General features: G+C 34.1%; 1 protein-coding gene across 9 annotated transcripts in view; it reads right to left on the bottom strand.

The window, feature by feature from the left end:
- Positions 1–20651, bottom strand: part of LOC111517713 (maternal protein pumilio) — a 402140-nt gene that overhangs the window by 18424 nt on the left and 363065 nt on the right. For 6 of the 9 annotated variants that reach the window (XM_074175054.1, XM_074175057.1, XM_074175055.1 and 3 more), the window contains 3 exons: positions 13582–13890; positions 9599–9845; positions 1775–1900 (listed from right to left, as the gene is read on the bottom strand). In XM_074175054.1, coding sequence (XP_074031155.1) covers positions 1775–1900; positions 9599–9845; positions 13582–13890 — 682 coding nt within the window. The remainder of the gene's footprint in view (positions 1–1774; positions 1901–9598; positions 9846–13581; positions 13891–20651) is intronic. The other 3 variants (XM_074175059.1, XM_074175060.1, XM_074175062.1) reach the window with 1 other exon arrangement.

The raw sequence follows: 20651 nt of genomic DNA, 5'->3' as shown, positions 1-20651 counted from the left end.
TGATCTTTTTAGGACACTTAAATAAAAGCTCGATTTAAAGGTTTTTTTATCATTATTTTATTTTATATTTTTCAGTTTCAATCGATAGTTATTGATCAATACGAAAGTCCATCTATAACACCGGAGAGTCCTTCAACAGAAAAACTTAAGGAACGGAGAAAACTATTAGTAGGATAAACTATATTCTATAGAAGTAGGTAGGTACCTACTCCTCCTAGAAGAAGAATTAGCTTGTTATATTTCTTACTCTATTCATTTCATTGATGGCGTCATTATTACGTGGCCGAGTCCCAGTTAATTTCGAATAGTTTATTTTTTTTTTACAATGCAAATATATATGGGTTTTTACATCCTACTACACCATTTATTGTCTTCTTTTTAGAGTTCGGAAGTAGGTATTAAAAGGTAAAAGCTTGATTTAATGTTTTTTCTAGAAATATATTTTTTTTATTGAAGCCAACCCGGGATGTGGCATTTATTTCATGGTGGATATACAAAATTTCTTGTCCCTGCTATTTACCGCTGAGGAGATATCTCGTACGGAGCTGATACTGGCAGCAGCATCAGGTCCCGTTTATGATTCACATGCATTGTCATCAGTACCGGACCAGCATGCAAAATTTCAGGTCAATCAGATACCGGGAATAGGGTCAAATTAAACTTGCAAGATTTGATAACATACATACAAGTCAAGTATGATGACTGACTACTGTTTTAATAAACCCCACTGTAGTACCTCAGTAACGTATAATATCACCTCCTTTACACATCAAACTACGATTGATAACAGTACGTAAAGGCTCTAAACAAAGAGGGGGAATGTTTTCAGTATATATCCAGATCGTTTCCAAAATTGGGTGCTGAGAAGTTAAAAGCTGGAATTTTCGATGGACCACAAATTAGAAAATTAATAAACGATGTAAGTTTTTCAACCTCTGAAAAAATTTCTGGAATGAGTTTGTTTGGCTCGTAAAAAACTTTTTGGGAAATAAGAAGTCTGTCCACTTTCCTGACCTGACATGGACATTGAGATGCCCTTCCTTCATAGCCACCTTCATCGATTTTCTGAAAATCTTGGAGATTAACGCGATGAGCAGGGAGAACACTTCAATCAGGATATCGGTACCATGCAGGAGCGCTACCAGGGCTATTGGAGTGAAAATATGATGGCTGACTACTGTTGGATTATCCAGAATAGTTGTAACAGTCCAAGTCATTCAAGAAAGTCACATAAAAGATAGTTTTGTTCTTATCAGATAGTTAAATAAATTGTTTATGACGGAAAATCATGTTTTTTTTATAAAAATAGCTACCCTTCGTATCTCAAAAAGTAGAGCTACTAGCAAAAATCTAAGTATACATTTAGAATCGGGGTAGAAAATGTAGCCAGATCCATAAAAACATTCCATGCAGTAAAAATGCTGTTGTGCAGTGGTTATCAGTCAGGAAGCTATTGTTTAGTGAAATACGTGTTGTGAACTGTTTAGTGAAAACATTACAATAAAGTGACACTTGAATATAATCTATAAACAAACTTGATCCAAATGAATTATGTTCACGACTTTACCGACGAATCAACTTTCAGCAGCATTTTTTTACACTATTGATATTTTCTCAAAAACTATTTCATTGCATACTTCCTATCCTATATACACAAAAATGAAATCGGTGGGATGCCGGAATTGGTTGGATTGAAAGGACAGAGAACTGGGAAAGGCAGGCGGGGCCACACAATAATTACACATCGTTACAATTAGCAATGATTAGCTCCTACCTGTATGCAAAGAAGTGGTGGTGGCTGATGAACCGATATTTCCCAATGAAGAGCTACCGAATGCGGCAGATGGCGGTGCAGCGTGTAATGTTTGAAACAGTCCCGAACCCACACCTTGGGCCACACCTAACCCATACACCGAGTCACAGTTAGTACACACCAGGTTAATGGATCATGTGTGAAAATTATGGGGAAACGAGAATGATACAAGTGGCGATTGTAGCAATACTAAAGGAATGAAAAATTCCTAGTTATGATATAAGTGTGTGATAATAATGAATTTATTAATTCCTTCCAGATCACAATGTGATCGTCAGTGGATGAACGGTGGATCGCATGGACAAAAGTAATATAGATTACAATTTTCAAAAAATAAAAATATTGCAATCATTACAAATATCACACATACAGAGTTTCAAATTCTTTTGTTCGTTGACACTGTAAAAAATTGTTAAAAGTGTATATAGGCCCACTTTCAACATTGGGCATTTTTTTTTTCAATCTTTCGTAAGTCCTGTAAAAACTATTTAATACTTTCAAAAAACTCAAATGCTGTGTGAAAGCGGAAATTCAGAACAGAAAGGCAATGGGATTCCAAAACATCAATTAATAAAGTAAATAGAGGCCAGATGAAGTGCAAGATAAAATAGATGCACCGCTACACACAAAATATATAAAAATATTTTCATATAAAGTGCTTGAATACCTTCTGCCCTGCGACCAACTTTGAACAATTGATTCATTCTTCACAAATATTTCATGGACAAAAGGATTTGTGTGTGTATTTTATTATATGGGTTGAAAAATCTCGATTAGGAATTCTTTCAGTTCGTTTTGAAAATATTTGCTGTTTTTACATTTCTCACATCAGCCAGAAGTTATAAAATTTAAACTCTATGTAGGAGAAGCAGTTTTTCAACAATGTAGTCTTTGTTGATCTGCTGCAGCCACTTTGCTAGTAGGATATGAAAAATCTGAGTTTTGAAGATTTGTATAATTTTTCTTTATGGGAATGAAAATATTTGTATGAATCTTTATTACTGGAGTTTAATTGTCCTCTTGAAGATGATCACTTAGTGATCGAAACACGTCTTGAGATGTTAATAACGGTTTGGTGTTGGGATGAAACTTCAGTACTATTTATTACTTCACCAAAGGTTTCAAACAGTGCACCACGAATGAATCTTCATAGACGAATGAATCTTCATAGTCACGACTGAATATCAGAAAATATATGGCTTGGTAAAAGTTGAACATCTGAGATTCATTGATAATTGATTCCAACTAAGAAATTTGATTTCATCTGACGTTCTAATACCACCATTATTCAACTCAACCTGATAGTTATCACTTTTTCTCAGGTTTTTGCAATGGAACCGTTTCAGAATGGTTTTATATAAATCAACAATTAAAGAGTTCCTGTGATACTAGGGTATCTGTAACCTACATGGTTTGGTATGAAATATATGAACAACAGAGCAGTCAGTGGGACTGAAATAGCTCCTTGAGGAGCTCCTAAATCCGTATTATATGCCAAAGATTGCTTATTTTTTAGCTTTACATGTAAACATCTAAGCCTTAAATATGATTTTATCTATAAACATATTAACAACCGGTAATAATGAAACGATGAGATTGTTGAAAAGTCTTGGTAACCACAGTAGTACTCTTATGAGCCAAATCATGTGTTGTTTTCCCTTCATCTACGATCAAAATTTCCTATTAAATTTAAAACTAAACACCTCACATAATAAATGCAATCACCATATTCATGAACGTTTCGTTGATTTATATCACTCTGACATATGTTTCAAATGTTTATTGGCATGAGAGCGATAAAAAAGGAATTTTATATCAAATAAGTAATTGTATTTTTCAAAACCAAAACTCTATATTGAAATTCAAGTTCATTTACTGTGAAGGAAATCAATTTTCGATTTGGATTCGTAATTTTAGAACTCTCTGTATATCACGAGAACGATATTCGTGTTTTTATTGTGATTATTATAAATGAGATATATAAGTCTGGAAACACGAAATAACAAACACTGCTAAATAATTTACTTGACAGTTCGATGAAAGATTAAAGGTTATGTCAGGATATATGCGATCAATAAATATTTCAAGAACTGATTGTTCCATTAACAATACTATCCAGACAATGGAAAGCAATGAAGATGTATTAGATGTACGTCTGCACTTGGCTAATATGTTCAACGCTCGTTACTTTAACGTAATTGAAAACAAGTTATTACGATTGGAATAAGTGATTGCAATAAATGAGTAACATACTGGTATATTCCCAGTTTGTATTGCAACACAGGTTATAAATGAGAAAATGATTTCCAGAATTGATAGGTTGAATTAGAACTTCTCTGGTAAAATCAGAGTAATGAAACTGATATTTTCAGATACCAGAACTGTGACATTTTTTTGACGAACTCAAATCATGAGGCATTGATGATCTGCAAATTTCGTGAAAAACTAGAAACGGAAGAGATTGACAAAGGCAAGAAAAAGACTGGGGAGTGTGACAGATCATCAAATTCCATATGAAGTAGGGCCTGTGGAGGTACCAAAATCTATAACACGAGACTAAATCAGAAATAGTATAATAATAACCAGAAATAGTATTAGAAAAATGGAAAACACACATGAAGACCTTTATGAAGAGAGACTCTATAAAAAAAAGTTCTGCTTCAATAAATCAGGAATTGTCTTAGAAAATTACAAGGCCATTCACTTGGTACTGTTTATTCAGAAGACAGCTAGAAAAAAAAGTTGTATAATGGCGACCTTAGCTTATAATCCATGCAAGAGAGGAAGAACTGATCATGTTTTATGCGAATGTTTGGCACAGGATCACATGAGGCAAGCATTTGCAGAAGAATATGACAAACATCTAAAAAAATACTTCTGGCAAACCGATACAGCGAAAATCAAGCTACCGTCACACGATGTGACTCCATACGAAGATGACACCAAATGAATTCCAACAGCCCAAATCTCTTCATTTGTTGATCAAGACGACGGTGACGGTCTAAGTAAGCCTGTTAGATAACGTAGGTCATTCCTAATGTAATAATCTAACGATTGCTTAAGAAACTTTGAGGAATTCTGATAGATTTCACTGTGAGTCTAAAACTCTTATTCAGCGTTTGTTTGGCAAAACCTCCGGCGATGCTAATGATAGGTTTTGGTCCGATGAAAACGCTTGCAGCATCTTTCATCTGCAAGGCAATCAGCATCTACTTCAGACCACAGACAATTTCTCGGACAATTTGTTGAGTCGCCCTATTGAAGAGAATCTTTTTTCCTAAGTTTACTACCAAGGACATTGCTTGGTGAGAGACAAGTGCTTGAAAAGTTGCTTGACTGTCCAAGAATATTTGTATCGTTTTATGTATCTTCAATCTTCTAGGTCTGTATATACCTGCATAGGAACCTAAGGTATTTTGGTCCATCAGCTATCTGCTCTCAGTATTTTTTCCTCCCGAAGGATCAAATTCTCTTTACTTGGGATTAGATTACAGTTGACATTTGAGGGCACTATGTCGGTGCCAGCCAGTAGTCTACTACGCATAAATCTGTTGTGCACTACCCAGAGAGTAACAAGCTGATGCTTGAAGATCAGTAATAATTTTCAAAACAGTTGAAAATACAAATGAGTATATTCATAGTTCTAGAAAGTAGATCAATTCGGAAAGATGATGTGTTTGTTATACACAACATGTTTCGTCAAATATTTTATCAAACCGTTCAAATTTTCTCTGAAATTACTAAAGGTCTACGTCCAAGGGATCAAGAAATTGAAAAAAAATTAAATATCGAAGATTATTAAAAGTAGAAATAATTTTCTTAGCCCGATTTGTAACGTCAACTACAAGGTGATGATAAAATGGCAGAAAATGTACAAACAAAAATACATATTGAAAGGTAAATTCACCTCAATATGAACAGATGATAGGACATATTAGTAGATATATGGAAACGATGTAATCATATATTCATAGATGCTAGAAAAACAATAGAGTAGTAGATGTTTTAATTTGTCTTTGAATTGATGATCATTCATTCAAGTACTTCCATTTTGTTTGGCAATTTGTCAAATGTTGAACTACTCAGCTCCTTTAGTCTGATAATTATTATGAACGTCATTAGTGTATCTGTGAAAATATGTACTGGTATAACAAAGACGAAAATGGTAGATTATTCACTTTACCGTTTACTTTTCTGACAGTAAAAAAAAACAAAAAAAAGACTATAAAATACTAATATTTCAAAATTAAATGAAAATTGCACTTTGGTTTAAGCGTTTTTTGTCGCGTTTCAGCTTGAAATGAAGTCTGTTGACAATAGACCAGTCAATGAGTTGACATCTTCAACAAATATCAAATTTGTGTTGTATATTTTTTATTGACAAACAGGAGAAATTTATGTCGCAACGTGACGGACGACAAAACTCTTGTGAGCCAAAGAGGCAGTGACTGAAGAATAATATTTTTTATGTGTCGCATGAGCGAGTTTAGAGCGGAGGTTAAACACTCATATTTCAAAGACTCCAAAGAGAGATCAAAGCCAAACTGTTTAAAATAGCTGCAACAGAAAGAGGCCACATCCACCTTTATTCAACTTATTTGGATCCCAGTTAACTTTTTCATTTTCAAACTTGAATAAATGGTTCGTCAGGGAAAGCTTTTCGTCAAAGGAGATAACCGCACAAACAGAAGCTATTTTAAAAATCTAGCGAAATTCTACTGGTTCGAAACAGCCAGAAACGGAACTTCTTCATTGTTTTTAAGCACTTATAGAACGACCCTCGTATCTTGACATTTTCCCAAGTCCATTCTCATCTCCGTATTTACTAGTGGAAAATCTCATCTTCGTCAGTTGGAATATTAATTCAAATGTAACTACACGAACGAACGCCATAAATTTACTTGTAACTCGAACACAATGTTATATTCCAACAATGTAATCTTTGAACTCTATTCATTATTATTGAAATCAGTCGTCTTCGAGAAAATGGAAAACTGAACGGTGAATGGAATGTATAACAGAACGTAAATTTATAGCCAAAGTTTCCGACGAAAATTCAAATGAAGTTTTACGATGCAAATTGTTTGGTTTGCAGGCACATCTATATTCAAAAGCCACCAAGGTTATGAATTCGGCTCGACAAGAATAGATAATAGAGTTATTTGTTGTTCTAAACGAGTCGCGTTTGTCGAAACATTAACGAGCGACTCGAGATATAAGTTTTCTACTGCTGAGGAAGGGTTATTCGATGTAGAAACTTGTATCATTCTCGTTTCGTGAAACAATATATAATAAAGCGCATTTTATTATGAAAATGTACAATCATACAGATTATTTACAAAAAAAAAAGGTGATTTCGAAGGTGTCTGTAGAAGTCGCAGATTAAAAAAATATTGCATTCAAAATATATTTGATCGCCTAGGAACTGAAGATTTGTTGAACGCTAAAAAAGTCTTGTATGTCTGTTTTTTTCTCCTCGAATCATTTCAAAACAAATTAAATTGTATATATTTTCATCCTTTCATAGGAAGTATTCCTAATGTTTTATTTAATAACTAAGCTTTACTAAAAGTATGTTGTTTTCAATTTATATTCTAATCACTGACGTAAATGATAAAGAAGCGAAATAAATCATACAGGGTTCTTCACTTTCAGGTAATGAAAGTCCTTACATTTAGAATTCAAAGTAATATATCTAGTTGAATTTATACAAACTTTTGAAATTTATGATAGTATCACATAGACATTTCTTTCTAGAGTCTAAAAATCATATGACAATTCAAGAAAAATTTACTACCGGATTCACTATAGTACGTTTTTGACCCTGTACATGATTCCGACAAGAAATCATTCTATTATGTCAGATTTCTGTACAATTTCAAGTTTAAATGACTGAAATTCAGCTCTTCCAGCACTGTTCAAGGTTGAGTGAAACATACTTTTTTGCTAATCTATAGAAAATCTCACTCGAAGTGTACATTATACATTTTGAAATGCAATAAATACCCATGGTGTATTTAAAATATTATGAAGTTGACATTCAACTATTTTGTTTATGAAGTGCATAATATTATGAGTATGATTGGCCACACCATACTGCTCGGAAACATTTTTATTGCAGTTACACAAAAGCAAGATTAACCTCACAATTTAAAAATTGAAGCCTCCCTTCTTCATAAAATTGAAAAAGACAATACCTATACTGTATACTTTTATTTTCGTTAAACTGAACTACTTATAGTCCATTCGGTATTGTCTAAGAGTGAAAGAATTTCAGAAATGCGAACATGCCGGTACACCAAAGAAAGCAACATAGTCGTCTCAAGCAAGTGGCATTGCAATTGATCCACAAAGTCACTGAGATATTTCTACCCGCTATGCCCCTTGAGGACGCCGCTAATGAGCCTTGCGATAGACGACGGTTTTTCTTATCTTGCGTTAAAGATAATATAATGGTCGTCGGACTGGGGGTATTGATATACATTTTCCAATGATATATTTTGTATGATGCGAAGATAATTGAAATATCGTGAAAACTAATTTTGTTCAAATATTTTATTGTGAGAAGAACAATTTATATTTAAAATAGTTTTTTATTTAGGATTATTACCTTCTACAGGTCTATAAATTAGTTTTTGAAAACAAATCTAATTTGTCAGTTTCGTTAATTTATAAAATTTTGAATATAAAAATAAATATGTATCATCTGGTGACGTTATAAAGACTATCCATTTTCTTTATCCAATCTATTTGAATCAAAACATTATAATTTAAAATTATAATTCGTCTTTTGATTCAAATCAATTTGATATTATTATTATTGATACTGATAACATCAAATTGATCGTAGCTTTGATAATGAAGAAGTCTTCGAAACGTCACCAGAAAAGTACCTATACAAATAGGTACTTTAGAAAATGGTTAGAAATTTCAACATCTGAATTTCGGGTTGAACCGCACACAAAGTTATGCATTGTTCGACGTTTCGGCTTCGTTAAAGCCATTTTCAAGAAGTACTGAGAGACACGCTTCAGGGTTTTGTGACTTGACGCCGGGGCCTATTTATACCGCCCTCAAAAAAATAATGTTTTTTCAATCCCCTTCAACTAATTACTTTTGTTGTAGAATTTTTTGGTTACTACTGGACATAATTTCACATTTGTCGTATATAAATGATTAGTTACTTGGTTTGTTATGAATGAGATTTTTCAAGAATAAATTTTATATATTCATTTATTCAATTCGTTGAGAGAATATTTCTGGACAGACTATAATTCATTTTCATATTTTTCCTAAACGAACATCAAGTTCAAATTTTTGCGAATTAAAGTTGTGACATTGTTCTAGGTAAAATTTTGAATGGTTGTATCTCAGGTTTCAATCAATTATAAATAAGTTAAAACATGCTTACAACCTGTATTTAACATAGCTTTTCTATTATAAAAAAACATAACCGTGAAATGTAATGAAGTAGCCGAATTTTGGACACTGATATACACAAAAAATAACGCATGAGTCACACATGATGAGCCAGTACTGTTCATGGCTGTTAACGAGATTGCATGCAGAGTCGAAAAATTTGTAAGAGTCGCACACTACGGTTTTTATACAGAAGATAAAACTTGCAGAACTGCGAAGGGTACAATGAAATAAAACTGACACTTAAATCTAAGACTTTTGACGTAAAAATCTCGTCAAAAAACTTCATATACATCCCTAGACTGCACCTCTACAGACACCTTCGATATTCCATTCCAAATTTCTGTACTCTGCAGAAAAACCTACCTCCTAGCGTGGTTCCATTCACCGACGTGTTGACGTTGGCGCCGTACAGGCTCTGCGGCGTACTGGAATAGAGAGAGGCTGCTGCCGCAGCCGCCTGTGTCTGCCTGTTGGCCTGAGGCTGCACGAGAACAGGCGCGGGGCTAACGAGCCGCATCGGCGTACCATTACGCATGGCCGCGCCTTGGGCCATGAGGATCGGCGTGTTCTGGTCATAGTAGGGGACGATGTACCCGCCGGGCACTTGCGGCTGTAAGATTTAGTTATATTTACAGATGGATATTTACAAATATAAATACAGTCAGTTTAGTTTTATGTTCAAGAAAGAGAGGGTACGTTATTGGGAGTGAAACCAAAGTTTTGATAAATGAACGCGAAGAGTTACCATAAAATTTTTTTGAAAATTTGAATTGGATCTGCTCAAATATAACAAAACAAAATTATAATTACGATGACTGGTGGAAAAATGAAGGGAGCGGTGATCGCCTTTCTTGGTGTACGGTGTGGGGTCAGTACGGAAGGGTCTGTCAGAAAGGACTGGCACTGTATTCATAATTTGTGGTATGAAAACTCGAAGCTCTTGTGATTCGTGCTTTCCTAACTGTACCTTAGGCCCAATTCACACAGAACGGACGTCTGGCAGAGACGAGGCGCGGATCTTTGACCCTTCCGCGTCTTTTCTATGCTAAGAAATGATCCAATGTTTACAGAAATCACGCGGCGCGGGTGGGGGGTCGCCCTCGCCCCGTCTCTTTGCTCGCCTCGCCACGTGTTTCTCCGTGTTCATCCTCATTGGATTTTAATGGTGCTGATTATTATAATAGGAGTGCCCAAGACCAGGCCTGGCAGAAAATTGCTGATAAAATGCTGAGAAAAATCTTTCTCTTGAAGATAATCACTTGGTGATCGAAACATGTGTCGAGGTGTTAAAATAACGGTTTGGTGTTGGGAAAAAACTCCAGTAATATTCATTCATTACTACATTGAACGTTCCAAACAGTGCATTACAAGTATTTCAGAGGTAGTTTAACTAGTCGTGTGTTTCTGGTTTAGTACAAATCGGTCTTAGACCGGGGTGACTATTGAAGCATATATTTTCCTCCTAGATAATTTATGTACAAATATATTTCTTTCACGATATTATATTATTTTCCTGAATATTCATAAGCAATTCATTTGAACTGAAAATTATCACCGGAAAGAACAGGAGAGGATCAAGTTTTTGCTAAACTAGGTAAAAAGTGATGATATGAAGTGGAAGAAATGGTTTTTCATGAATTCGATGTTGAGAAATCGGGTCATATAGTTAATCTGGAAAGTGGTGAATTACAGAAAAAATTCGAGAGACAGAGATGAAGGTGATTCTTTGGAAAGCATAGATGCATATTACTTCTCTAAAAATGATTAACAAGTGTAATCAGAGATTAGAAATGCATTCACTAGTATTGTTCTGGAAGGAGTAATGGAATAATTTGGTTCATTAAATACTTAATACTGTAATTTTATTGTATCTGAAAGTTCAAGGTCCAAAATTCGAAACAATACTCAATTTGATTTTTGTACATTTAGTTATAATAAAAATGAGCATTTCGATCTTATTTTGCGCCAATAGATATATAACTAATTATATTAGCTCAAATTGTGATCAAACCGTAAAAAACTTCAGCAGTGAAAACCAAATTGATGACTTATTTAACCCTGGTCTGACAGATCGATATTGAAAAATTTGGCACGACTACTGAAATGGTATTTTTTGTTCTTCTCTTCAACTAAAAATTCACCCTCAAAATTTAAATAAAATTATCATTATAATGTCACCAATTTGAAAGCTAATTTCAATCAATAAATCCGTTTCAATGCTTAATTGTTCAACTAGTAAATATTTGCATAACAACTTTGCCAATTATTGATTAATTTTCAAATAAATACCTTGAAATACCAATTTCTTTCAATGGAATTCAATTACCTACAATCCCACGATTGTCACTTTACAAATATAGTACAGCATCTGGAAGCAGATGTTTTCATAATCGAAGAAAACAGGTATATCGATGAAATCGTACGGTGGGTATAAGAAAATAAATATTTCAAGTTGAGGTAACCGTAAATTTTATACATTTTTTATATGTTCGATAAACTTGAATAACAAATACACCCAGTTACGTAAATTACTATGTACACAGTTACGGTATTTGTAGTAATGGATAGAATAAATAAAATGAACGGAATATATACAATAGACGTAATCAGATGATTATTATGTTGAAATAACTGTATACAAAATCTTATTGGTTAGTTACACATGGTAGGAAAGCATTTTGAAATTTCTTGTTCGAAATTATGTTAAAAAGGGAATTTTCTTGTCACAAACCCACCCGTCCTAGCGCAACAAAATTCTATATATCTATTGCCTGAAAAAATCAATTTTTGGCGCTGAATTTTCCATTTCACTTACGGACTTTTCACAATTTTTTATAACGGCTGACAACTCTGACCAAATCTTCCTCTAAGGTTTACATTTCCGATGATTTTGTAAAATTCTGAAGCTGTTTTCCAAGGACTTCTTTCTAACTTGATTCATTGAAGGATAAGTCATACTTTGTCTTTGGTTAAATCATCTTCAATTTACGACGTGACAAAATTCCAACAAATCTTATACTAGTTTGCACTAGTTTTGTACAGTCCTTTTCTGGACGTTCTTCTGGATTTAGTTTGTCCATTAAATGCTATAACATGTAAAAAACTTTGTTCTTTATATTTATTATCGAGTTATTTTCCGATATGGTTACGTACCAAAGATTTCTGTAATCACACAACCGATTCAGTGCCTAATGCTACACACTCATTCACTGTTTAGTTTCTCTTGATTTTTTTTTGGCGCTCAATATATAGTCAACCTGTCCCTGTCCGGTAGTTCTATTAGTTCATGTCATGCCATGCAGACCAATGCCAGAGTACGGTGGACGTTTGTCAGAATATTTATCCGCTCTTCTGGTGGTGTTTCTGAAAATTGCAGAATCGCCTACATTTCTGCCAAGAAAACTGATTAATGACCGAGCAGGTAGCTGTAATGCAGATTTATATCAGCATAGTATCTGTATCTGTAGAGTAGGGAGGGTGAGTGTAGGCCCACAGCACTTAGGTCACATGTGACCCATTGTATATCCTCCCAAGGAGTTGTTCTCCTAGGTTATCGTCCATCCTGTCCTTTCCAGGAAGGTGGACACGTCTCTGGGAGACATATCCTTTATATCGGCAGGTGTAGGCCCAGACTCGCCGAACACACACTATCTTATTGACGATAACTCCGGACAATCGCATAGGGCATGCCTAACAGTTTCATCTTCCTGTTCACACATCCTGTATAGAGGTTTGTCCACTAGCCCTATATTGTGGAGGTGTTTCCTTAGGCGACAGTGGCCAGTCAGAAATCCTACTGTTAAGCGTTGATTTTTCCTGATTATCGCCGGATATTTCTTCGGCGCCAGTTTTCCAGGGTCGCCCAGGATGATCCTGGCAAGATTGAATCCTTTGATTTCATCCCATCTCTTTAGGGATTGAGCATAGGAGTGACGTTTGGCTAGTTCCGCCAATTGTCAAATTCATCAACAGATGAAGGTACTTTCTCGCGAGCATATTTGGGTGTTTCTTTTTTTGTCCCGAGATAACTTCGAAACGGATTTTTTTTCATGATTCTCATTTATTTTTTTACTACAATAATGAAATACATTGTGAAAAATCCATGCCTGATGGTAGAAACATGCTAGATTTCCTTGCTAAGTGTGTGTTATAGAGTTATGAAAGAGTTGAGTAAAAATTGCGATATGGAAAAGTTGTAACGTTTGAAGAAAAATAATACTAAAATAGTATGAAAAATTCAAAGATATTGGGAAAATGTCCCAGAGTATTTCCTTTTGCGAATTTATATTTCGTCCAAAAGAAAAAGCATCTCACCAAAGACTCAAAACCACTCAACACCACCTTACCTGCACTTGTTGCTGCGCCTCTGCTGTCCCGTTGGGGGTGAGAGGCCTCCTGGCTCCGTTACTAGCCCCCTGCTGGATGAGATTTGCCGGAGGGGCAGGATACACCCAAGGCCCCACTCCGTAGTACTGCGGAACTCCTGCTGTGATCAAATAAGGTTCCTGTTGCGGGTTGACCAAGTACGGAGGCTGTGGAAAAGCAGCGGCGGCTTGCTGCTGCTGCGCCAGATACTGCTGCTGTTGCTGCTGCAGCAGTTGGAGCTGAGCTGCTCCTGGAGTGGTCGCCTGCGACTGCTGAGATCGGAAAAGTTGCTGCAACAAAAAACTGAAGTTAGTATAGAATAGAGATGTAGTGGCTTAACTTTATCAACTGAGGAGTAGCTACTTCATTACTAGATTTGGAGATGAAATGTTCTGCTAAACATAAACAGATCGCATTACCGTGTCATGAATTTCTTACTTGGAGTGGTAAGGTCTTAGTTTTTGAAATGTGATTCCTAGTGCGAATGTTTTCTCATAAAATATTGTCAGGAAGACCATGTGAAATATTTCAAAGTTCAAATGAGGGTAATTATTTGCATACTTTTGTTCAAAAAACATCTTCCAAATGGCAAATGAAATAGAATAAAAGCCACTCCAAATTTAAATGTATTCAAAACTGGTCACTTCGTAACACGCCGTGCTACTTCATAGATGCTTTTAACGTCACTGAATTCTGACATATGTTTGTGGCGCGTGAAGTCGTTCAGTTGAATTTTTATTAATTCTATGGAAAAATATTCGGCATACGTGATAACTCAGTATGAAAAGTTATTTTTCGCTCACAAAAATATCGGTATGTTACCTATTCTTGATTTTGTATGATTTGGCTTTCGAGGGCAACCTAATCTCAATATGTCACACACAGTCACACGCAGTATCATTGAAAAAATGTATAATGACCTAATTAGTGATCTTTATTTTTTAATTTCCGCTAGAGCAATTTACTTTGCTATTTTATTCAAAAAGAGGAGATCAACGTTGGTTTTTGTTTTTGTCCGTGCTTTGCGAAAGCGATGATTAATATAACGCTGTTTTGGGAGCCCTTAGAAGGTTTAATAAATTTCATCAACTCGGGGATTTCTTTTGTGATTGCTTATTGAAATTTCTTAATCGTTTTTCGAATTCCATGGAAATTTCCACCAGGAGCAGATTAAATCAGACTAAATTATTCATGAAAGGAAAAATGAATGTTTTGGTATTCGTTATAGTTATATTAATTATTTATTGATTGAGTCAATTGTTCAATTGTAGGGAATATACATTCTGATTTTCAAGAATGGGGTAAATTTGTTAACTTGTCAGTGATTTTGTGCGAATAACAGAATTTTGAAAAATATTTTGATTCCAAAATTTACTAATTATGCCGATGATACAACCATTTCTTGGTAGGTTCAATGGGAATCTACTGATTTTTATTGGCGATAAAATCAATATATTGATGTCTTATGTAATTGCTTTCTCTTTATATCTTCTTTAGCAGAAAACGGGTAAAGACCAAAATTTTACAACCAAATAATACAGCAATGCAGAAGAATGTGTTTGAAAATCTAGAATCACTTTTTACGAGAACACTCATTACTTATTTGATCACCGAAAAAAGCTATATTAGAAACATAATAGAAACTTTCAGAAACCAGGTTATGTATTTTGTTGAACTGTAACACGATTTTTTGTTCTGTTTTTTATAATGTCTGTAACCGAAATTTTGTTCCGCTTGCTAATGATACATTTAGAATATATTCTGAAATAGTATATGACATGAAGAAAAATTATGCAGAGAGTAGATATTTTTTTTCGCTGGAGTCAGAACAATAACGCTAACGTCACGAGCAAAAAATCGATTGGGAAGAACTCGTTTTGCTATAGTTTTCACTTGCCTTCAACTCTGGAGCTATTAATGTACAGTTTGAACTGTGACTTAGATACGAAGAAGTTGAAAATTGAAAAATGTATTGTTTTCTACTGACGGCGCCATTGGCAAAATTAATATCATATTGACGCTTCAATGTATCAATGTTTCATCTAAATTATTCAGTACGTTCATAAGGAAATGATTTTAATTAAACATTAAGTAACCACGATCCTTCAAACTATTGTTTTCCTTTCCTTGTGCAACTGTTACAAGAGATGACTACAATAATCCTTAATAGTATTAATATACTTGAGGCGTAAACTAGACCTTACTCGAACAATTGCTATATTGTTCGCGCTCCACACGTACAAAAACTGTTCTTTACAATTCCCGGCTTTTTCTTGCAACATATAAATTGTCGTTCATTCAATGCGAAATACAGTTAGACGCTCTCCTTTCACGAGTCATACGAAACGAACAATAATGATAATTCCGACCGCAGAAAAAATCATAATTTACTCCTCGGGTGATCGATTTTCGAGAAACCGTTAAAGAACGATTCTTTTGTTTTAGTTCTAGTTACGGCGTCACTCGATTAGCCCGACTTGCAATCTATGCACAATTTAGGACTGAAAGTCATTGACTCGACGAGGAAGCTTCAACAACGCGGCCATGGTACCGTTACTGGTTAATGTTTATTCTACGAGACGGGCATTTTTTTCTTTTCCGATAAGGTCGCCAGAATGTGTGTCGACGGTTGTGCTGTAAAAGGAAGACTAAGAAACCACTGTTGAAAAAGGATCGACACGATGCCTCAAGAGTATCTTAATTGGGCAAAAATATGAGATATCAGGGTTATCAGTTCGCAAACACGCGTAACAGGTTTCGTATGGTGCTTGTCAGGCTTGTTGGAAACAACAACAAACCGCTTGAAAATTGCCTTTTGTTCAACAATTGATTTGAAATAGATAATTAATTCGGTTGAGATTCATGAAAAGTTGATATATAAACATGTCATTTTCTTAGAGAACATGCTTTTTTCTATGCTAGAATGGGAGAAAATTCTCAATTTAGTTGGTATCCCTGATTTGTTCCATCAATTATCTCCTGATTTCTCTCACACTATTGTTCGAGCTACTAAGAGGGTTTTACCAAATTAAGCTCCAATGACAAAATATTATTGCAAAACACTCTGAAACGGTTCTCACAAGTCTAGGAAGAGAAAAAAAATAATTAACGATACCCCGCAAAAAAATTGGACCTAGAACTGACTCGAATTTAAAAATGTAATTCCAAATTCATAAAATGTAATTTGAAATCCATAAAATGAAATATTCTACAACAGAATATTCCACGTCTCAGACGATTGAAAGCCTTACACGGGAGCAGATTTCTCATTTCAATTTAGACCGTCGTAAACCAGAAAATTTGTCAAAATATTTTCTTTGAAGTAGCTACTAGTTATTTATTATCCATGAATATATCTTTTGATCTAATGTTCTATCCATAAATTAACTATTCCTAAAAAGAAGATTAAACTACATAAATTTACATAAAAATGAATTGAACTCGATCAACTAAAAAAAAAAAAAACTGACCATACCTCATAAACAATAAAAAAGGAAACCTTCCCTATTAAAATTTCAAAAATTTTTAATAAAAAAAACTTTTCAAACCAGAACAGAAAACCTTCCCTAACTGAACTTAAAAAATCAACACAAACAAAAAGAACAAACCAAACTCAACATTGACGAATAGAATTGATATCTAATTTATTACCTGACGTATATTAATTTAGTGTTACGCAATTTCAAAAAGAAAACAGATCATCAAAGGAATCGTTTTCTTCAATGCTTTAGTAAATTGGACATTTCTTCAAAACAAAATAACAGAATTACAACCTAATAATATGAAATCAACAAGGTTTAAACTACGATACCAACTGAGAATTCAACTGGAATTTGTTAAAGAATTTGTAATGAATTGATAATATCAAAGTGAAATTAGCACAAAAATGAAATGCAGCTCATAAGAAGAAACAAGAGTTAACGAACACCAAATGAATTTGTAACTTACTGTTACTCAATGAAATTTCAGATTTGTGATTTGACAATTTGTGTTATCGCTAACACAAAATTAGTTTTTCTTTAGCAAAGCATCATATATCAAGAGATTATGTGATGCTCTTTTTCATCACCCTGTCGTTGTTTTTTGTATTGCAACTAATTCTAAACTGCCCAACTGAATCAGTTCGCTCACTAATCGACCGACTGAAGTTTGTTTTGATGATTTTATTACAGTAACTTTCAACTGACAGCTCGCAATTTATTACCTTCTGCATACTTTTCGACAGACTCTGTAGATCTGTTCTCAGCTTTCATGCAGCCTCTCAGCATGCGCCAGCTAAACACACGGAAATGGCATACATCTTGCATAACTGTTGTCCCAGTGAACTTGAGAATGTGGCCATTATCGCCCAGTCAAGTGGATAAAAATTTGGTTCGACCGGTTTTTTTCTCATAGTAATGATGCTGTTATGTAAAAATAAACGACTCAAATGATGTGTAACTAAGCTATACCGTTATACATGCAACTTGATTTCTTCTCTTTCAAAGTACATGTCGATTGGATTAGATGTCGCCAGTGTTCTAGTTCAGTACAAAATAAAAGTTTTAGTTGAAAAATACTGGAATTTGAATCAAGTTCTTTTATTTGAAAAAACCGAGAACTTTGGTATTTTTTGCAATTCTCAATATACGTTAAATTTATAGTATAAATCTAGTTATTAAAGGAACACTGTAAGAGTAAATTTCAACTCTCATCTTTCGCTAGCAAGTCTTTTGATAATATCGTTTTCGTTTGGAACTTGGAAGGTAAGTGCATATAAATACTAAATATAACAACCACGATTAGTCATTAACTTTGAAAGTTTTCAAGATAATGTTGACTCATCATTATTATTTTTATAGACCGAAAAAATTGCAGAACAATAAAGAATAATGACGATATTGATAACTTGCATTTTAATTGTGGTCTTATCAGTATCTGATACAGTAAACAATAGTATTCAATGTACTTCGAACAAGTTTTGAAACTTTATCAAAAGTAATACCACAAACTTCAAAATTTTATGGATCGATTTTCATTTTCTAACAAAAACTCCGTTACTAAGCAGTACTATGAGAGCAAACAGCATACTCGATTGGTAATGTAAAATAAAAAAAAGATATAAAATTTAATCCATTTTATTACCTGATCAACAAGAAATTTCAACAAGAACTTTTTTTTGAAAGTGTAGTTTTATTAAATACAAAATTCTCGAATATATTAACTTATGTAAATGACTAAACTCATATTTTCAACGATAGGATTTCATTGTTGAAATCTATCGTGCCTTGAAATGAGATAGCAGTTTTCGATTTCATTGATTTAGAATTAAAAATGTTTCGAATATGATCTTGAGATTTCTGGATATCATATATGAATTATTGGTATTCAAAGTGGAATTTGAATTGCAGGATTATTTTCGTGAGGTTATGTGAATCAGTGAAGTGCGTGGAAATTTGTTTTTCATTTCGGTTTCTTGTATCCGATCATTGTATTGAAGAGTTTCAGATTTTTTGTTCAGACTCCTGTCGTCTGTATGTCTGGATAAAATATTGGTCAAAATTATGCAAGTTTTAACTAAAAAATCGTTGTTTCAACAAATTTTCTGCCACTTATGAAAAATAGAATAATAGCTTATGTAGCATCGTCGTAGTATTATTGTTATCAAGTTCTAGTTTGAAAACATCTTAGCTTAGAATTTGAAATGAGAAATACAACTCTTCCACGAGTGAAAAATAAACAAGTTCTATTTCACTCACTGTATGCGGTTGAAACATTTTTGTGGATCATTATGTATAAAAAAAGTTACGTGATCCAAAAAAAAACAATGATGTAATTAATATAAAATCAGAAAACGTAACTCCTACTGATTAATAATAATGATGTTTCTCGGTCTTCGACTGCATTTCCGGCTAAAGATCTGAAACAATCCCTTCCTTATAGATTTAATTCGATTCTTATTACGAAACGAGACCAAATCATTAGGATTACCTTTCTAAATCGCAGTTACCTTCCATCACCGTCTCTATCTTCCTCGTTAATTTCATGGCGTTTGGTTATTTTTTACGCAAGTCTCATTAGAAACGGTCTCTTGCCGGGTTAATTTTACAGTTTCCAGTGCTTTCTACAAAGCGAAAATTACAAGCCGAGAATGTCAAGATAGTCAAAGTGCCGCTGTTGAACACGTTCTACGTTATTTCAAAGCAAAAATGCGAATATTAGCAAAATATGGTGTTTTTCGGAAAGGTTCCCTTTTCAGAAATAACATTTTTGGGTTTGATCGGCATGTTTGATGAAAACGAAAATTACACGGGCATTAACGTTCTTTTTAGTAACATCGGTTGTCTGAAATCCTCCTTCAAGATTACGTGTGGTTATTGTAGTAAAAAGTATCATGTCCCAAAACGATAGTTTCGTATAGTTGAGGCAACAAAAAAATGTATATGCGTCATCAATTTGTGCATCCGTTCCGGAATAAGCCGACAAATATATGTGACTTTTCTCTGTTCACAATTAGAAAAAAACGAAATTAGTTATAGAGAACTTCAGAAAGATTTTTTAAAAGAGATAAGTACAATATGTAGTACAACTGTATACAACGGACAAACAACGGTTGGTAAAAACAAAACAAAAAAATTGAAGGTGCATAGCATATTGTACAGCGGACGAAGATTCAATGGAATACCTACGTGATACCTTTCAACACTTTGAATTTCTTGTTTCATTATGACGCATGCACGAAATTAAAAAATAAAGATATGGTTGTACAGAAAATTGAATACCCTTCAAAATGAGGTATCACTTGACCCCTTTTGCATTTAAAAAAATTAGGGAGGGTGGCTGTGACGTTGAGGGGGGGGTGAAGGAGGGGGGATTTTTTATGTCACAGTGTGTCTTTTCGAATACATAATTCGCCGTGTTACAGGGTTTTCCTTGAAAATGGCTAATAACGTGTAAAATGAATTTATCCGTTACATATGGTGCTCACTGTATGTATGCATATAACATGTATCATCTGTGTACAATGTAAAAGAATCAAATATATCCAGTTTGACAATATTCATCCATATGT

Source organism: Leptinotarsa decemlineata, unplaced genomic scaffold (genome assembly GCF_025532065.1).
Source record: "Leptinotarsa decemlineata unplaced genomic scaffold, Ldec_3_MD MMD2_tig00000882_RagTag_RagTag, whole genome shotgun sequence".
NCBI classification, from domain to species: domain Eukaryota; kingdom Metazoa; phylum Arthropoda; class Insecta; order Coleoptera; family Chrysomelidae; genus Leptinotarsa; species Leptinotarsa decemlineata.
The sequence above is the reverse complement of the archived record's forward strand: the minus strand, read 5'-3'. Positions and strand labels throughout refer to the sequence as shown.